At 30.0% G+C, this 19,006-nt stretch overlaps 3 protein-coding genes across 4 annotated transcripts in view; 1 reads left to right on the top strand and 2 right to left on the bottom strand.

The window, feature by feature from the left end:
- The window catches only part of LOC119612097 (villin-like protein quail), a 32,189-nt gene extending 22,759 nt beyond the window's left edge, over positions 1-9,430 (bottom strand). Inside the window, exon 1 of the mRNA XM_037967824.1 lies at positions 8,805-9,430. Coding sequence (XP_037823752.1) covers positions 8,805-8,843 — 39 coding nt within the window. The 5' untranslated portion in view covers positions 8,844-9,430. The remainder of the gene's footprint in view (positions 1-8,804) is intronic.
- Positions 9,431-13,377: 3,947 nt separating this feature from the next.
- On the bottom strand, positions 13,378-15,649 carry LOC119612098 (elongation factor Ts, mitochondrial). 2 transcript variants are annotated; one of them, XM_037967828.1, is made up of 4 exons: positions 15,331-15,649; positions 14,415-14,682; positions 14,108-14,356; positions 13,378-14,038 (listed from the first exon to the last, which is right to left on the bottom strand). In XM_037967828.1, the coding sequence occupies exons 2-4, from the start codon at positions 14,568-14,570 to the stop codon at positions 13,526-13,528; spliced, it is 918 nt and encodes a 305-aa protein (XP_037823756.1). In that variant the 5' UTR covers positions 14,571-14,682; positions 15,331-15,649; the 3' UTR covers positions 13,378-13,525. The 2 variants fall into 2 exon arrangements, with proteins under 2 accessions (XP_037823756.1, XP_037823754.1); XM_037967826.1 differs by lacking the exon at positions 15,331-15,649 and adding an exon at positions 15,061-15,170.
- Positions 14,810-19,006, top strand: part of LOC119612102 (dynein heavy chain 7, axonemal) — a gene marked incomplete at its 3' end in the record, with an annotated part of 38,353 nt that continues 34,156 nt past the window's right edge. The window contains 3 exon segments of the mRNA XM_037967832.1: positions 14,810-14,984; positions 18,203-18,505; positions 18,759-18,993. Coding sequence (XP_037823760.1) covers positions 14,963-14,984; positions 18,203-18,505; positions 18,759-18,993 — 560 coding nt within the window.

Raw genomic sequence — 19,006 nt, 5'->3', positions numbered from 1 at the left:
GTCGCAATTTTGAAGATAATTCAATGAAATTTGGCACACGATCATCTATGGTACCGGAGCCGAAGCCTGATGAAAATGGTTAACATCGGTCCATTATTTCACCTAGCCCCCATACAATTGAAGCGGACTAATAGGGCTTTTAAGTTCATAATTATGTTTAATATACTCGTATCTCGACAAAAAGCTGCAAAACCAAGTTCTATACTAGCCTTGATGACCCTCATGAATTTTTTAATTTATGGGTCTCATTTGACCATAGCCCATATTCAAAGCCCCCTTCAAAATTCGACTTAAATGTCCACAATTTTATTCAACAATAAATGGCTTAAGTATATCTGAGGCAAGGTACAATTCAACTTAAATGCTTTATTATGAAAACTAAATCACATTTTTTTGTAACAGGTGTAGGGTGTTATATGGTCGGCCTCGCCCGAATATAATTTCTTACTTGTTTTGTTATGTGAATATTTTGTATGGATCATAAACATGCAATTATTAACTCATTTAACCAACAATCTGCTAAGAGCTCCAGAGAAGGAATCAAAGATCAAAAGATTTTATTAATTGATGATCATATGAGCAAAGCTCCCTTATAAGTTCCACTTATGTACATTTCTAAAAAATGTACTAGCTTTTAGCTGTAGGATATTTAAGATTCGACATAGCCGAATATAGCATTCCAAATTGTTTTTTGTTCAATATGTTCATTTCTCAAAAAAATCCCCTTTGTCTTTTACATCAAAGTAATTAACCTTTGTTGCTAATTGTATCCAGGAAATCAATATTTATTGTTAAGCAATTGAAATATATTCTAATATTCATACAGTTTTATCTAAATTGAAATATGTATGTGTTCTTGCATATGAAATGAAATCAAATTCATTAACTTATCTATAAACGCAAAGTTTATGACAAGATCATAAACAGAAATTAATTAAAATATTGTTTTAAATATCAAAGAGTAACTCCACTGAGTACTCTACCATATATTCCGCCAATTTACAATCATCATCAATAACATTTATTGGAAATAAATCTGGTATTTCTAAAAGACTGGTGCAATCGGGCATACATTTTTTGTGGGCATAGCCAAGTAGTATTCGACTTTAAGATAAGCGCTATAGGGACTCAAAAATAAGTCTAGTCTATAGTCTAGTCTATAGTCTAGTCTATAGTCTAGTCTATAGTCTAGTCTATAGTCTAGTCTATAGTCTAGTCTATAGTCTAGTCTATAGTCTAGTCTATAGTCTATAGTCTAGTCTATAGTCTAGTCTATAGTCTAGTCTATAGTCTAGTCTATAGTCTAGTCTATAGTCTAGTCTATAGTCTAGTCTATAGTCTAGTCTATAGTCTAGTCTATAGTCTAGTCTATAGTCTAGTCTATAGTCTAGTCTATAGTCTAGTCTATAGTCTAGTCTATAGTCTAGTCTATAGTCTAGTCTATAGTCTAGTCTATAGTCTAGTCTATAGTCTAGTCTATAGTCTAGTCTATAGTCTAGTCTATAGTCTAGTCTATAGTCTAGTCTATAGTCTAGTCTATAGTCTAGTCTATAGTCTAGTCTATAGTCTAGTCTATAGTCTAGTCTATAGTCTAGTCTATAGTCTAGTCTATAGTCTAGTCTATAGTCTAGTCTATAGTCTAGTCTATAGTCTAGTCTATAGTCTAGTCTATAGTCTAGTCTATAGTCTAGTCTATAGTCTAGTCTATAGTCTAGTCTATAGTCTAGTCTATAGTCTAGTCTATAGTCTAGTCTATAGTCTAGTCTATAGTCTAGTCTATAGTCTAGTCTATAGTCTAGTCTATAGTCTAGTCTATAGTCTAGTCTATAGTCTAGTCTATAGTCTAGTCTATAGTCTAGTCTATAGTCTAGTCTATAGTCTAGTCTATAGTCTAGTCTATAGTCTAGTCTATAGTCTAGTCTATAGTCTAGTCTATAGTCTAGTCTATAGTCTAGTCTATAGTCTAGTCTATAGTCTGTCTATAGTCTAGTCTATAGTCTAGTCTATAGTCTAGTCTATAGTCTAGTCTATAGTCTAGTCTATAGTCTAGTCTATAGTCTAGTCTATAGTCTAGTCTATAGTCTAGTCTATAGTCTAGTCTATAGTCTAGTCTATAGTCTAGTCTATAGTCTAGTCTATAGTCTAGTCTATAGTCTAGTCTATAGTCTAGTCTATAGTCTAGTCTATAGTCTAGTCTATAGTCTAGTCTATAGTCTAGTCTATAGTCTAGTCTATAGTCTAGTCTATAGTCTAGTCTATAGTCTAGTCTATAGTCTAGTCTATAGTCTAGTCTATAGTCTAGTCTATAGTCTAGTCTATAGTCTAGTCTATAGTCTAGTCTATAGTCTAGTCTATAGTCTAGTCTATAGTCTAGTCTATAGTCTAGTCTATAGTCTAGTCTATAGTCTAGTCTATAGTCTAGTCTATAGTCTAGTCTATAGTCTAGTCTATAGTCTAGTCTATAGTCTAGTCTATAGTCTAGTCTATAGTCTAGTCTATAGTCTAGTCTATAGTCTAGTCTATAGTCTAGTCTATAGTCTAGTCTATAGTCTAGTCTATAGTCTAGTCTATAGTCTAGTCTATAGTCTAGTCTAGTCTAGTCTATATTCTAGTCTATATTCTAGTCTATAGTCTAGTCTATATTCTAGTCTATCTAGTCTATAGTCTAGTCTATAGTCTAGTCTATAGTCTAGTCTATAGTCTAGTCTATAGTCTAGTCTATAGTCTAGTCTATAGTCTAGTCTATAGTCTAGTCTATAGTCTAGTCTATAGTCTAGTCTATAGTCTAGTCTATAGTCTAGTCTATAGTCTAGTCTATAGTCTAGTCTATAGTCTAGTCTATAGTCTAGTCTATAGTCTAGTCTATAGTCTAGTCTATAGTCTAGTCTATAGTCTAGTCTATAGTCTAGTCTATAGTCTAGTCTATAGTCTAGTCTATAGTCTAGTCTATAGTCTAGTCTATAGTCTAGTCTATAGTCTATAGTCTAGTCTATAGTCTAGTCTGTAATCTAGTCTGTAATCTAGTCTATAGTCTGTGATATGGTGATACCCACATAGGGCTGCATTAAGTCGAGTTAACCGATTATTTCTTTAAAAAACTACTAAACAAATATTTCATTATTAATTTGTAACGCAAAACAATCTTCAAGAACATATTAATCATTCACTATTTACCTATTCAGTTCCGAAGAAAATTAAAAAAAAAAAATCTTATAAAAAAAGAATCTCAAGAAAGAAATAAAGAATGAACATAATAAGTAATAAAAGATAAATATGAGTTTTTTTGTAACCCGAACATAACACATTTAAAATAGATTAATTTCAATGTCAGACGTGATTATTTGATGTTAAGTTTGTTTTCCTACATTTATGGTTTTTTTTACCTCTTTTTACTGTCTAGAAACAAAACACCCTTTTTGAGAAATTGTATCTTTGCAAGAAAGTTCAGAGAAAAAAAAAAAAAAGAAAGTTCAATGGGAAATATGAAGAGGTTCAATTTCTAGATTGTTTGGTTAGTTTGGTTTATTTCCTGTCATTATGAATAATTAAGTTGGGGTTAAAGAATATTGTGTCTTGAAATGATTCATTTGGTTAAAGAACTTACTTTTTTTTCTGGTGAAGAAAAACTCTAAGAAGAGGAAGTGGTTGAAAGCATTCAAGCTTCTTATTTTTATTTTTTTCTTTAAGATTTGAAAGTAAATTGAGGGCATTGGGTTTGTAAGTAACTAAAAATAGTAAATATGTATTTTAAAATAACACTGATGTCGAGTTTTAATGATTAAGTGTGTTTTTAAAGTTAGTAAGTAGTTCGCTCCCTCTTTGAATTTTCTTTATTCTCTACCGCTTGCGTGTGTAAATTTTTTTTACTAACTTATTTCCACTTTATTTGTATTTAGAAAGGTCTGGCTAGTGGTTCTTCCCATAAGATCTAGTAAGAAGTGCTGTTTAATGTATATTTTATGACCATCACACTTTAACATTGTAAGAAATCATAGAAAAATACCTTAATTAAGATAAGTTTTTTTATAATTTCTTTTGTTTTAAGAATTACAACTTAATTATTTCTTTTTTCAAATTTTTGGGTGGATTTATAATGCTTATAAACCCTAAAAATTAAATGCAGTGTTTGGTTTAAAATACTTACATTCATTTTTGAATATAACTTTTGTTTTTAGAAAAGTACTAAAAGATTTTTAACGATCGCTCTAAAAATAAGATATTGTTATTTTTTAATTTTTCATAGTTTTTTTTTTTTTTAACTTTTAATATGTTTTATAACTATTAGTAAAACACTTTCTAGATCAGGGTTTCCCAACGTATTTTGCTTCGTGGATTATAGACTGATCCACAGTTAAGACTATAGACTGATCTTTAATCAAGACTATAACCTGATTTATAGTCAAGATTATAGATTAATTTGTAAAATGACTATGTGCTGAACTATATTCAAGTCAAGACAGATATATAGCCAATACTATATACTGTTAATTAAAGACTGATCTATAGTCAAGACTATTAAGTGATTAATAGAGAAGTTCATAGAATTACCTATAGTCTCGACTATTGATCAGTTTATAGTTGTGACCGAAGATAAATCTATAGTCTTAACTATTGATCAGTTTATAGTATTGACTATAGATCAGCCATAGTCTTGACTGTAAATTATTGATTATATTATAGATCAGTTTATAGATCAGTTTATAGTCTTGACTAAAGATCAGTCTATATTCTTGACTATATATCAATCTATAGTGAATATAGATCAGTCTATATTTTTGACTAGAGATTAACCTATACTATATAACCTTGACAATTTACCAGTTTATATTCTTTAATATTGATCAGTCTATAGTCTTGGCTATAGATCAGTCTAGACTATCATATATCAGTCTTAATAATATCTCAGTCTAGTTTATAAGTCTATTACTGGACTTTAGATCAGTATATAGACTAGATCAGTCCATAATCTTGATATAATATTGACTATAGATCAGTCTATAATTTAGACAATAGATCATTGTATAGTCTAAAGTCTGGACTATAGATCAGTGTATAGTCTTGATTTTAGATCAGTATATAGAATTGACTATAGATCATAATCATGACTAAAGATCAGTCTATAATATTGACTATATATCAGTCTATAATTTAGACAATAGATCAGTCTATAGTCTTTATAGATCAGTCCATAATCTTGACTAAATATCAGTTTATAATATTAACTATAGATCAGTCTATAATCTAGACAATAGACTATTGATCAGTCTATAGTCAGATCAGTTTATTTTTGATATTTATTAACGACGCAATAGCGGAAAAGGCTTAATTTTGAAAATTGCTAGCAAAGCAATTATACACCCCCCCCCTCTGAGGGGAAATTGTAATAGCTTCTATAATTTATGTTAACCAACAAAAGCATCTTTATCTTTTGCTTGATTTAAGTCTCCTCTAACGGTAGTTTGATATTTAAATTATAAGTTTATTTTCATTTGTTTCTTAATTCGAAACAACTCTTCATTATGAACTTAAATTATGTACAAATTTTCCTATTTCACAAGCTGAAAAAAACCAAAACAATAAAATAATTTGTTCCCTTTCCATTATTTTCCACAACTGACAGTGTGGGATTTTGTGTTTTGGTGTTTTTTGGGGGGGGGGGGGATTTATAACAAACGTCTTTTTTGTTTAAAACAAACATTTAAATTTTTTTCGGTTTTTAAACGGCCAACGAAAAAAAAAACATTTAATTTCTTTGTCGTAATATCTCTACAACAGCCTTAAATTGTTGTTATTGTGGTAATAGTTTTGGCATGAATACATTCGTATGAATCTCTACTATGGAAACTTTAGTTAAAAGGTTACATCATGATAATTATGGCCAATTTTAGCACCTCAAGTTCATTTAACTTTTTTAAACGAAAAACTACAAAAACATTTTTTTCTGTAATTTTCAAATCACAAAACAATTACTAACTAACAAACTCTCTCTCACTAAATTAGTTATTTCTTTCTCATCATTATTATCATTAAAACAAAATATTTGCATGATCTACATTAAATTGTTGGTGAGTGTGTATTTTTATTATTATTTGTTTAATTTTAATAGTAATTTTCATGTTTTTTTTTTTATTTTATGCAAATTATGTTTAATAATTATTATCATTTATATTACAACAAAAAATGTTTCTTTAATTTAAAATGCGGAAGATATTTATAAATATTTAAATAAAACCACATTTATATTTGAAGCTAATGTTGCGCAAAATTGAAATTATAATTTCGAAAAATGTTATCAACAGTGTAAATATTTTCCTACAATTGCCAAAACGAACTAAAAAATTCACTGATTTATAATCAAGTCTATAGTTGAGACTATTGATAATCTATGTTCAAGATTATAGACTGATCTACAGGCAAGTCCAAAAACTGATTTATGACCAAGATTATAGACTGATCTATAGTCAAGAATATAGGCTGATGTACAGTCGAAACTATAATTTGATCTTTAGTGAAGACTGTAGATTGATCCATAGTCAAGACTTTAGAATGATCTATAGCTCATACTGTGGCCGAATCTATAGTACAGACTGATCTATAGTCGAGAGTGCTGACTGATCTATTGTCAAACTGTAGATTGATCTATAGTCAATACCGTAGATTGATCTATAGTTAACTGATCTGTAGCCCCTTCTACAGACTAATCTATAGACTGATCTATAGTCAAGACTATATACTGATCTATAGTCAAGACTATATACTGATCTATAGTCAATACTATATACTGGTCTATAGTCAAGACTATAGACTGACCTTTAGCCAAGAATATTGACTGATCTACAGTCAAGAATATAGACTGATTTGTAGTTAAAACTATAGTCAAGACAATAGACTGACTTATACACAAGGCTTCAAATAGATATATAGTAAGAACTATAGACTGATCTATAGACAGGACTATTGATAGATCTATATCAACAGTCAATACTATAAAATGATCTTTAGTAAAGACTATAGAATGTAGATTGCTCTATAGTCAAGACTTTAGATTGATTTATAGCCCATACTATGGACTAATATATAGGACACACTGATCTATAAAACAGACTGATTTATAGTCAAAAGTGGAGATTGATCTATAGTGAAGATTGTGGATTGATCTATAGCCCGACTGTAGAATGATATAGTCAAGACTATAGACTGATCTATAGTCAAGACTATAGACTGATCTATAGTCAAGACTATAGACTGATCTATAGTCAAGACTATAGACTGATCTATAGTCAAGACTATAGACTGATCTATAGTCAAGACTATAGACTGATCTACAGTCAAGACTATAGACTGATCTATAGTCAAGACTATAGACTGATCTATAGTCAAGACTATAGACTGATCTATAGTCAAGACTATAGACTGATCTATAGTCAAGACTATAGACTGATCTATAGTCAAGACTATAGACTGATCTATAGTCAAGACTATAGACTGATCTATAGTCAAGACTATAGACTGATCTATAGTCAAGACTATAGACTGATCTATAGTCAAGACTATAGACTGATCTATAGTCAAGGACTATAGACTGATCTATAGTCAAGACTATAGACTGATCTACAGTCAAGACTATAGACTGATCTATAGTCAAGACTATAGACTGATCTACAGTCAAGACTATAGACTGATCTATAGTCAAGACTATAGACTGATCTATAGTCAAGACTATAGACTATCTATAGTCAAGACTATAGACTGATCTATAGTCAAGACTATAGACTAATCTATAGTCAAGACTATAGACTGATCTATAGTCAAGACTATAGACTGATCTATAGTCAAGACTATAGACTGATCTATAGTCAAGACTATAGACTGATCTATAGTCAAGACTATAGACTGATCTATAGTCAAGACTATAGACTGATCTATAGTCAAGACTATAGACTGATCTATAGTCAAGACTATAGACTGATCTATAGTCAAGACTATAGACTGATCTATAGTCAAGACTATAGACTGATCTATAGTCAAGACTATAGACTGATCTATAGTCAAGACTATAGACTGATCTATAGTCAAGACTATAGACTGATCTATAGTCAAGGATCTATAGTACTAGACTGATCTATAGTCAAGACTATAGACTGATCTATAGTCAAGACTATAGACTGATCTATAGTCAAGACTATAGACTGATCTATAGTCAAGACTATAGACTGATCTATAGTCAAGACTATAGACTGATCTATAGTCAAGACTATAGAATGATCTATAGTCAAGACTATAGAATGATCTATAGTCAATAATATATGTATACTGGTAAATAGATAAGAGTATAGACTGGTAAATATACAAGAATATAGACTGATCTATATTCTATACACCGATCTATAGCAAAAACATTGTAAAAGATTTAAAGGAAAAAATACTATAGACTGATTTATAGTCCAGACTCTAGGCTGATATATATTCAAGACTTTTGACTAGACTCTAGACTCATCTCTAGTCAAGACTACATACTTAACTACAGACCGATCTATAGTCAATATTATAGATTCTTGTTAATGTTATGTTTCCTAGATGGTCTTGTATTCAAAGTAGTTATCTCTAAATTATTGCAATCATTAGATAGATAAGCAATAAATAAATCATTTTAAGATAATGTAAAAGCATTTGATGATAGCTACTAATAAAAAACATGTGTATAGCTTAGGGTTAAATACTTAGAAAAAAGATTTAATCATTTATCATTTAATGCCACACAAAAAAGTAATAAAAAATATGAATTATTTTCGCTAATTTCTTACCTGTTGTATAAAATTAAATTGTAATGCTTTTGTGGCCATATTTGCGGGGACAAACTTTAATTGTTAATAAATAATTTAATTGAATATTCTTTTCATATAAATATTAAAATTATGTTAATTAATAAAAGCGATTTTCTTCGATTTTCAAACTATTTCCAATAGAGAGAAATGGATAAAAAGAGACAAATAGCGATTGTTTTAAAATTTAAACTCAAAAACCGTTAGAATTTATACAACATGATAACAACAAAATAATTAACTACTCAAAACATTAATTTTAACACTTTTTTTTGACAGTTCTCTTAAATGTTTACACAGTGGGAAGAGGGATTACACGGACTTGATGTAATTAATGTATGTATTTATTTATGTAAATTATTTGGGACCAACGAAAATGTCAATGGTTTAAAAATAATTTGTTTTTGTTTTGCAAATAGAGAGGGCAGTTTTATTTTAGACACTTTATTATGCTGCCTGCCACTTGTTGATTCTATTTTCTGAACTTCCTTTTGTAATTTCGTAGTTTATTTTTTAGTTCAACTCGTTTTATTTCTTCATTTATTTGTTTCTATTGTAGAATATGACCGCTACGTTTCAATTTGTATTTAAAACTAAATTGTCGAAAACAAAGTTTGTTGTTGATGGTTTGTCCAAAGATATTTTTTTTGTTGTTTCAATTTATTTTTTCTCTTTTTTGTTTTTTTCTTCTTACTTTTCCAACTTCATGTTAAATAATCACTCTGTGTACGATTGTGTATTGTTGGTTGGTTAGTTTTTGTTGTTTTTGTTTATATATTTGTTGTTGTGGTAATTTTGTCATTGTTGTTGTTACCATTTAGTGTAATACGGCGTGGGGATGACCAAAATTAGATGTTTTTTCCTCTGTATGTACTTTTCCTTTGCCATTTTATGTATGTTTGAATATAATTTTGCATATTTTGTACACCCTACAGTGGGGACTATAGATTGATTTATAGTAAAGACTATATATTGATCTAGTGTCACTACCATAGACTATTCAATAGTCAAGACTATAGACTAAGCAATAGTCAAGACAATAGACTATTCTATAGTGAAGACTATACACTATTCTATAGTCAAGACTATAGATTATTCTATAGTAAAGACTATAGAGTATTCTATAGTCAAGACTATAGACTATTCTATAGTCAAGACTATAGACTATTCTATAGTCTTGACTATAGACTATTCTATATTCAATACTATACACTATTCTATAGTCAAGACTATATACTATTCTATAGTCAAGTCTATAGTCAAGACTATAGACTATTCTATAGTCAAGACTATAGACTATTCTATAGTCAAGACTATAGACTATTCTATAGTCAAGACTATAGACTATTCTATAGTCAAGACTATAGACTATTCTATAGTCAAGACTATAGACTATTCTATAGTCAAGACTATACACTTATCTATAGTTAAGACTATAGACTATTCTATAGTCAAGCCTATAAATTATTGTATAGTCAAGACTATAGACTATTTTATAGTCAAGACTATAGACTATTCTATAGTCAAGACTTTAGAGTGATCTATAGCCAAATCTATTTAATGATCTATAGTCAAGACCATAATCTGATCCATAGTTATAACTATAGACTTATATATAGTCAGGATTATAAAATGATATATAGTCAAGATTATAAACTGATCTATAGTCAAGACTATATACTGGTCGATTAATAGCTTCTTGACTATTGAATAGTCTATAGTATTGACTATTGAATAGCCTATATAGACTATTCTACAATTTTCAAAACTATAGATCAATCTATAATCAAGCCCATAAACTGGTCCATTAATCAGATAGACTGTAGATTCTATAGCTAAGACTATAGATGGATTTATAGTCAATACATAAGACTTATCAATAGTCAAAACTATTTAATGATCTAGTCAAGACCGTAATCTGATCAATTGTTATAACTATGGACTGATATATAGTCAAGACTACACACTGTAAAGACTGATCGGTTAATAGTTTCTATTAAGTCGACCATAACTAATGCTTAAAACTTTTTTGAAGCTTCAAATGATTTTGCCATTGTTAAACATTCATATGTACATGTGTATGTTTATATCTGTATGTAATGTGATCACAATTCATGTATATTTGAGAGTGTGTCTGCTGGTCGATATTGTTTTGACCAATGTTTTAAATTGTATTTAGTTCTGTGCTAAAATAGAATTAAATCTTTCTCCGGAAAAGTAATTATTTAGCCATTATAAGTTTTTTCGAACCATTCATAAACTTTAACTAAAAAATCACGTACAAATAAAAATGTACGTTTAAATACGACAAAGTAAAAGAAGAATGACAGACAGAGAGTGTTATAGTAGTTGGCTTTGGTTAGTTAATAGTTTGTCTATTTAAGTACATGATTTAAGAGTGTGATCAAAAAAGAAAGACTAAAAAAAATAAAACTCAACATAAAAACACAATTAAAAATCATTGACATTGCATGTTGGTCTCATTGCGTCTATATCTAAACGTTTGTCTACCCGCCTATCTATGTATCTGCATGTCTGTCCGTCTGTTTGATTCTTGCCTCATATTATGACTTCACTCTTCCGTTTGCTACTTTTTTTCGGGCTTATCTTTTTGGAGTAAAAGCAAATTATTGTTTATATATGTTTTATTGGACAAAAAAGAATTTGGCTTAAAGCCAGTTTTCGTTGCTTGCAACCCTAATAATTTACATTGAATTTAGTTTAAAATAAGAGTGACGAATGGTTTTTATTTTGAAATTATATTTTACATGCAGGTGTAAGTTACTCATGCGTAAATCCCCTATTCTTTTTTCTAAAGTTCGTACATACAGACATAAAATACAACAGCAGCAACAGGTGACCTTTTTTTTTTGTAGAATTCTAAAAAGTTTTGTTATAAAGTTCAATGAAATTGTTCATAAAATTTCATCGGTTAAGTAAACTTTTATCCATGAATAAGCAGATTTATTTTTAATATATAATTTTGGCAAAAATAAAAATTTTAATTTAAGAAAAAGAGAATATGTTTAGATAGAGATATATAGATAGATAGATAGATAGATAGATAGATAGATAGATAGATAGATAGATAGATAGATAGATAGATAGATAGATAGATAGATAGATAGATAGATAGATAGATAGATAGATAGATAGATAGATAGATAGATAGATAGATAGATAGATAGATAGATAGATAGATAGATAGATAGATAGATAGATAGATAGATAGATAGATAGATAGATAGATAGATAGATAGATAGATAGATAGATAGATAGATAGATAGATAGATAGATAGATAGATAGATAGATAGATAGATAGATAGATAGATAGATAGATAGATAGATATATAGATAGATAGATAGATAGATAGATAGATAGATAGATAGATAGATAGATAGATAGATAGATAGATAGATAGATAGATAGATAGATAGATAGATAGATAGATAGATAGATAGATAGATAGATAGATAGATAGATAGATATATAGATAGATAGATATATAGATAGATATATAGATAGATAGATAGATAGATAGATAGATAGATAGATAGATAGATAGATAGATAGATAGATAGATAGATAGATAGATAGATAGATAGATAGATAGATAGATAGATAGATAGATAGATAGATAGATAGATAGATAGATAGATAGATAGATAGATAGATAGATAGATAGATAGATAGATAGATAGATAGATAGATAGATAGATAGATAGATAGATAGATAGATAGATAGATAGATAGATAGATAGATAGATAGATAGATAGATAGATAGATAGATAGATATATAGATAGATAGATAGATAGATAGATAGATAGATAGATAGATAGATAGATAGATAGATAGATAGATAGATAGATAGATAGATAGATAGATAGATAGATAGATAGATAGATAGATAGATAGTAGATAGATAGATAGATAGATAGATAGATAGATAGATAGATAGATAGTTAGTTAGATAGATAGATAGATAGATAGATAGATAGATAGATAGATAGATAGATAGATAGATAGATAGATATATAGATAGATAGATAGATAGATAGATAGATAGATAGATAGATAGATAGATAGATAGATAGATAGATAGATAGATAGATAGATAGATATATAGATAGATAGATAGATAGATAGATAGATAGATAGATAGATAGATAGATAGATAGATAGATAGATAGATAGATAGATAGATAGATAGATAGAAAGATAGATAGATAGTTAGATTGATAGATATAGATAGATAGATTGTTTGATTTTTTGAATTTTCGAAAATATCCATGCTTTGGAGAATCTTTTATACTTTTTGAATTTTCGAATCGCACCGTTTGAGATCGATTCTATTTAATTCTTGTTATGCTACAATAAACTAACTAAATCTGTTGGTCAAACTTAGCTATAAAACTATCTGTATTCTGATTTCAAAAACCGTCTACTTCACTTATACATTAACTGGAAAACATCTTCAGTATAGTTCAATTATCTATTTTTAATAACACCATATTTATTATTTAATTAGTTAACTTATTTGCTTTCTTAAGTTTAACATTTAACAATAAAAGCAAACTTTATTTAAATTGCTATGTTTCATTCAAAAACATGTCCAACATTTATTAAAACTAAATAAAAATGTTTTCACCCACATTACTATTACTAATAATCTTTATCAACTCTGCTTTCGCGCATTTGTCAATTACTGAGTTTGGCCTTTTCCAATTCCTCATTAGCAGCAGCTTCGCCACATTCAAAACGTTGATAGTCAATAATAGAGAGATTATTTTCCTGCAATACTTCACCGACAGTCTTGTCATCATCAATTAAATATTCCTGGTGAATAAGACAGGTTTCATCGTCCTTATTGGCCATGGGTTTATCCTTGTCAGCTTCACCCACTTTTTTGGGATTCATACCGACAATATGTTGGCAGAGGTTCTTTTGTAAATCCTCATCGACATTATTGCCGCGGAATGCTACAATGGCACCATATTTACCAACTTGTGTAATATTTTGTGTTGATTCTTGGGTAGTGGCCTGGGGGTGAGCATAACCCGAAAGTTTCAAATCGTTATTGACTTTGAAACAAATGGCACGCTTAATAGAGGCATTTTCACCTACGGTGCCAATTAATAAGGCCAAATGATCGGCCAAGGTTTTGCCATCCGAAGTTTTAAGATTTTTCAAAGCATCGGCCTCGAACCCGGACTGTTTAAGGTGGACAAATAATATTAATATTTGTTTTCAATATTAATAAATTTTTATATTTAATATTACCTTCCATAAATCGCCATCAAATTGGGTTAACTCTGTGTACTGAGCACATACTCTGGAAACATGATCTACGAAATTTTTGAAATTTTCATTGCGGGCTACAAAATCAGTTTCGCAATTGACCTCCACCATGGCACCGATATTGCCCTTGATTAAAACACCCACTAAACCTTGAGCGGTAGCTCTTTCAGCCAATTTAGTAGCCTTAGACCAGCCAAGACTTTGGGCCTGTTCATTCAACCATTTTTCAGCCTAGAATAAAATTCCTTTTATAAAAATATCCTTAAATATGTTTTAATTTAATATTTACCAAATTGATATCATTATTATGCATTTCCAGGGCCTTTTTGCAGTTGGCAAATGTGTAGCCGGTCTTTTTTCTTAATGCTGCTAATGCACTTTTCTCTGCGCCGGCATAAACAATACGGGTGGTGTGCAAGAATCTGGTGAATTGTTGGAAAATCATTTTAATAATTTGTTAGTCTGGTTACTCCTGGTGACACACACGCTTAACTTGTTGCTGGTTTTGTCTCCCTTAAATGCAGCTCTGAAGGTATGTGAAAATTTTCCCTCAACACCTAGGAAACCAAATATACTTTTCATTTAATATTTTTGTTTATAAAATGACAATAGAAATTTCAATAGCAAGGAAAATAAAACAAAATTTTCCAACTGTCTAGCAAACCGGCAAGAAAAATCAATTTCTAACTAACAGTCACAAAGAAAGAACGAATTTTGCTTAAATAATATAAAAATTAAACTACAATAACTCGAAAAACTTTGTTACAAACAATCTTCCGTTTAAATAATTAAGAATTTATTAACAATTTTTAATATATTTTGGATGTTTTTACTACAATGAAACGTTGCTCGGAAGAAGGTATAGTTTTTTCACAAATTTTAAATAACTTTAATTGAAAATTTTATTAAATTAAAAGTTAAAAAAGGAATTTTACTTCTTTTTGCACGATGAATGAAAAGAAAACAGTTGCACAATATGTCAAAAGAATATTTTTTTGACATAAAGCACGTTGAGAGCAAATAGAAGAGAGAGAGAAACGGCCATAGAAAAGGTATACATAGAACTGAAACTGAGTATGACAAAACCTAAAGGCCCAACTATAATGTGCATAAGCTTGCTTAAGGTAATGTAACAATCGAACGAAAAGTCTCTCAAATGTTTAAGAAAATCCGAGGAAACTTTTAGGTGGCTATAATGTACTTACGTGTATTCAAAACAATTTAGCTCCATTTACACATTTATGTGACACACGTAATAAAAAAAATACATATTTCAAAATATTTTATTGAAATAAATTAATTTTCTTTTAGCTTTCCATTTTTTTCTTTATTTTCTTTGTGTATAATAAACAAACAATTGATTCCGTACGTAATGTGCTGTCAGTATCGCTCTTTGCTTAAGCAAATAAAATTTGACGAAACTTGACGAAACTCTCTTAAGTACATTATAGTTTGTCACATACATTTTATATGTGTTCGCACAGTTGCTTAAGCTGACTTCAGTTTGTTTAAGCATATTATAGTTAGGCCTTAAGTCTGCTGTCAAAAACCTAAGTCGTGAGAATGTATTAGTTGAAAAATATGTAACCCAACAAACACAAACTCTTTTGTTTAAAAAGTTTTTATATTTTTGTTTGATATTATATTTCGATATTTTATGAAATAATGGTTTGAATTAGCCATTTTTATTCAATATCAGTTGACCAATGTAAGAAAGATCTTCATTAAAAATAATTTTTAATTTTAAATAAACTCTTTTTGGTTGCTGGGTTGAGTCAATATTGACACTTGAAAATAATATTAAAAAATAAAAACGATTGAAAAATTTGTTTTTTTTTTCTGAAAATGTTTTCAATAACTTTATGGGAAAACATAACTTTTAGCAGTGTTTATTGCAGCAGCAGGGGCTATTTTGCCAAAGGAATTGTGCTAATGCTAAAATTAACGCTTGATATGAACGATTATTGTTAATTTCAAAGCAGCCCAAATGCAGTCAAAATACACCCTACACCACACTAATGGGAACGGTATTTTGTTTACGTCTTAAAGTTTGTAACACCTGCGTCGATGTAATGATGTAATCCGCCCATAAATTAGCCTATTGAACTTTTGTGTAAGCGGTACATGCTATACAAGAATAGAGTATTTATAAAATTCGACTCAACAAATTTTATATATACGAAATTTTGACTATATATTGTTATAATGAGTAGTACATTCATTAATTAAGCAAACATCAATCTCTTGAATATAACTTCTACATTAAAAAATACTAAATAACTTATTGCTACTTACTCGCAATGTGGTAGGGTATGGTGTATTCGGATACATTTTGTACTTTCATATTTTTGTTATTTTATGTAAACAAACATAAAAATACTCATACAATTGTATAAATTCACACAGAACCTGTACATGTGAGAGAGTAATATTTCTTATTCTCAGTTTCAGTTCTATTTATTTTTCTATGGAAACGGCCTTTGAGGAAATAACAAAGTCAGTGTTAAAAAAAAGCGGCGTCAAATATTCGGTAGTGTTGTAAAGTAATTTTGCTTGGAAATTGTGCACTACAGTACTTATCAACCGCTGTTGAGGACTGAGGATACGGGAAGGGAAAAACAGGGGGGAGGAAAGAGAAAAAGGCGGAAAGGGAAAGGGGAGGGGAAGGCGAAGAAGAGAAAGGGGAACAGGGGAAGGGAACCAACAGGGGAGGAAAGGGACGAACCAACGAACGAACGAACGAAACAAACGAACGAACGAAAAACGAACGAACGAACACGAACGACGAAACGAACGAACGAACGAACGAACGAAAGAACGAACGAACGAACGAAAAGAACGAACGAACGAACGAACGAACGAACGAACGAAAACGAACGAACGAAAAATAACGAACGAAAAAAACGAACGAAAACGAAACGAATACGAAAGAACGAAAGAAAGAAAGAAAATAACGAAACGAAACGAAACGAAGAACTAACGAACGAACGAAAGAAACAAAAGAAAGAAAGAAAGAAAATAAAAAAAAAAGAAGAAAAAAAAGAAAAACAGAAACGAACAAGAAGAACAAAATAAATAAAGAACTAAATAAAGAAAGAAAATAAAAAAGAACTAAAAAAAACGAACAAAGAACTAAAGAACAAATAAACTAAAAAAGAACTAAACTAACTAACTAACTAACTAACTAACTAAGAACTAACTAACTAACTAAACTAACTAACAACTAACTAACTAAACTAACTAACTAACTAACTAACTAACTAACTAACTAACTAACTAACTAACTAACTAACTAACTACTAACTAACTAACTAACTAACTAACTAACTAACTAACTACTAACTAACTAACTAACTAACTAACTAACTAACTAACTAACTAACTAACTAACTAACTAACTAACTAACTAACTAACTAACTAAACTAACTAACTAACTAACTAACTAACTAACTAGCTAGCTAGCTAGCTAGCCTTTCTGCAAAACATTTTCCACTTATAAACCAGTTTTGAAGTCACGTAGCTTGCTTTGCATTTGGTAAGGTTGCACCCGTATTCCGGAATCTTCGGCTTATTAATTTTGAATCTAAATCTGTCCATACGAGCTTTGCGGTCCTACCCAACGTTCTGCGTCTAGTTAGCTCAATCAGTTTAGCATTGGTCAGATATTGATTTCTTCAAGTCTCTTTTCATTAAAAACAAGTGCCTTGTTGTCCATTTTATATAGCGCATACCAGATGAAGAAAGCGTATTACGTGTCCCAGTTTGGGAAAAGTCGAAATGCTATTCTATATCTCTCCAGTAACCTAGGCCCGATCTCGCTTTCGTAGGGAATATCTGCTCTCAAACGAACAAATTCCTTCTTTTATTTGAACAAGGGCATAAACTTTAAGAGATTAAAATTTAACATCTTCGTGGTGTCTTATTTCACTTGGAGCAACTCGTTACTTTCAAATAGAACCGGTCTGATATATTTAAATACAATTCATTTCTGCCCACTGGGCAATAACTTTATTTTAAAATCATCATTTAAATTAGATCAATGAATTTCTGATTCTAGTCGTCTCCTTTTATTTCAGCTTATCGCAAATCACAGCCCAGCCATCTCAGCTCTAGCAGTGGAGTCAGCAATGTCAAAAGACCATGTTCAAAACAAAAATTCGTTTACAATCGACCCAAACCCGATACACTAGAAAGTATATTACGTTCGAAGGCGAATCCCGAATACAATTCACGACGTCTCTGGTATGAATTGAATATGCCAGAATGTACAAGTGAAATATTAGATGGAAGAATGCTATCAACCAGCATACCTGACAGGCTGCTATGTCATACCAAAGAAATGCGTTGTAAACGTAGGATACAAACTAAAAAGAAAGAAAGTAAGTAGAGGAGATGTAAGTTAGTTACAACCATGTAAATATGTTTATATATGAATGAATGTGTATAAAGTGGGTGGCAAAAAGTTAGATGTGCTACTTTCTTGTATATTATGGCTACAATTTGTTACACATGATTACACATTAATGGCAATTCATGTTATTTGTTTCATGCACAACGCTGTTCCTTTGCAACAACACTCTCTACAACCCAACTCCTTAAAACTTTTGGCCCCATTTAATATAAATAAAATAGAGCGACCTTCTTACATGCAAATGCGTTTGGAACGAGAAAACTTTCGCAAAAAGTTAGTCGAATTAATTGCCCGTAAAGACGATGATGATGCTGGAGGTTCTCCCGCTACTGCCATTGATTTGGAAGCTGAATTTCCCAATAAAGAAGAAAAGGAAGTTTTACGTTATTACTATTACATTAAACATGGCATCGATACAATACACGTTTCACCCATGAGCAAAAAAGTGTTAAACAGGTAAGATTCTAAT

Source organism: Lucilia sericata, unplaced genomic scaffold (genome assembly GCF_015586225.1).
Source record: "Lucilia sericata isolate MDLA Ls3-8-SP2 unplaced genomic scaffold, ASM1558622v1 Contig001600F_arrow, whole genome shotgun sequence".
NCBI lineage: Eukaryota > Metazoa > Arthropoda > Insecta > Diptera > Calliphoridae > Lucilia > Lucilia sericata.
The sequence above is the reverse complement of the archived record's forward strand: the minus strand, read 5'-3'. Positions and strand labels throughout refer to the sequence as shown.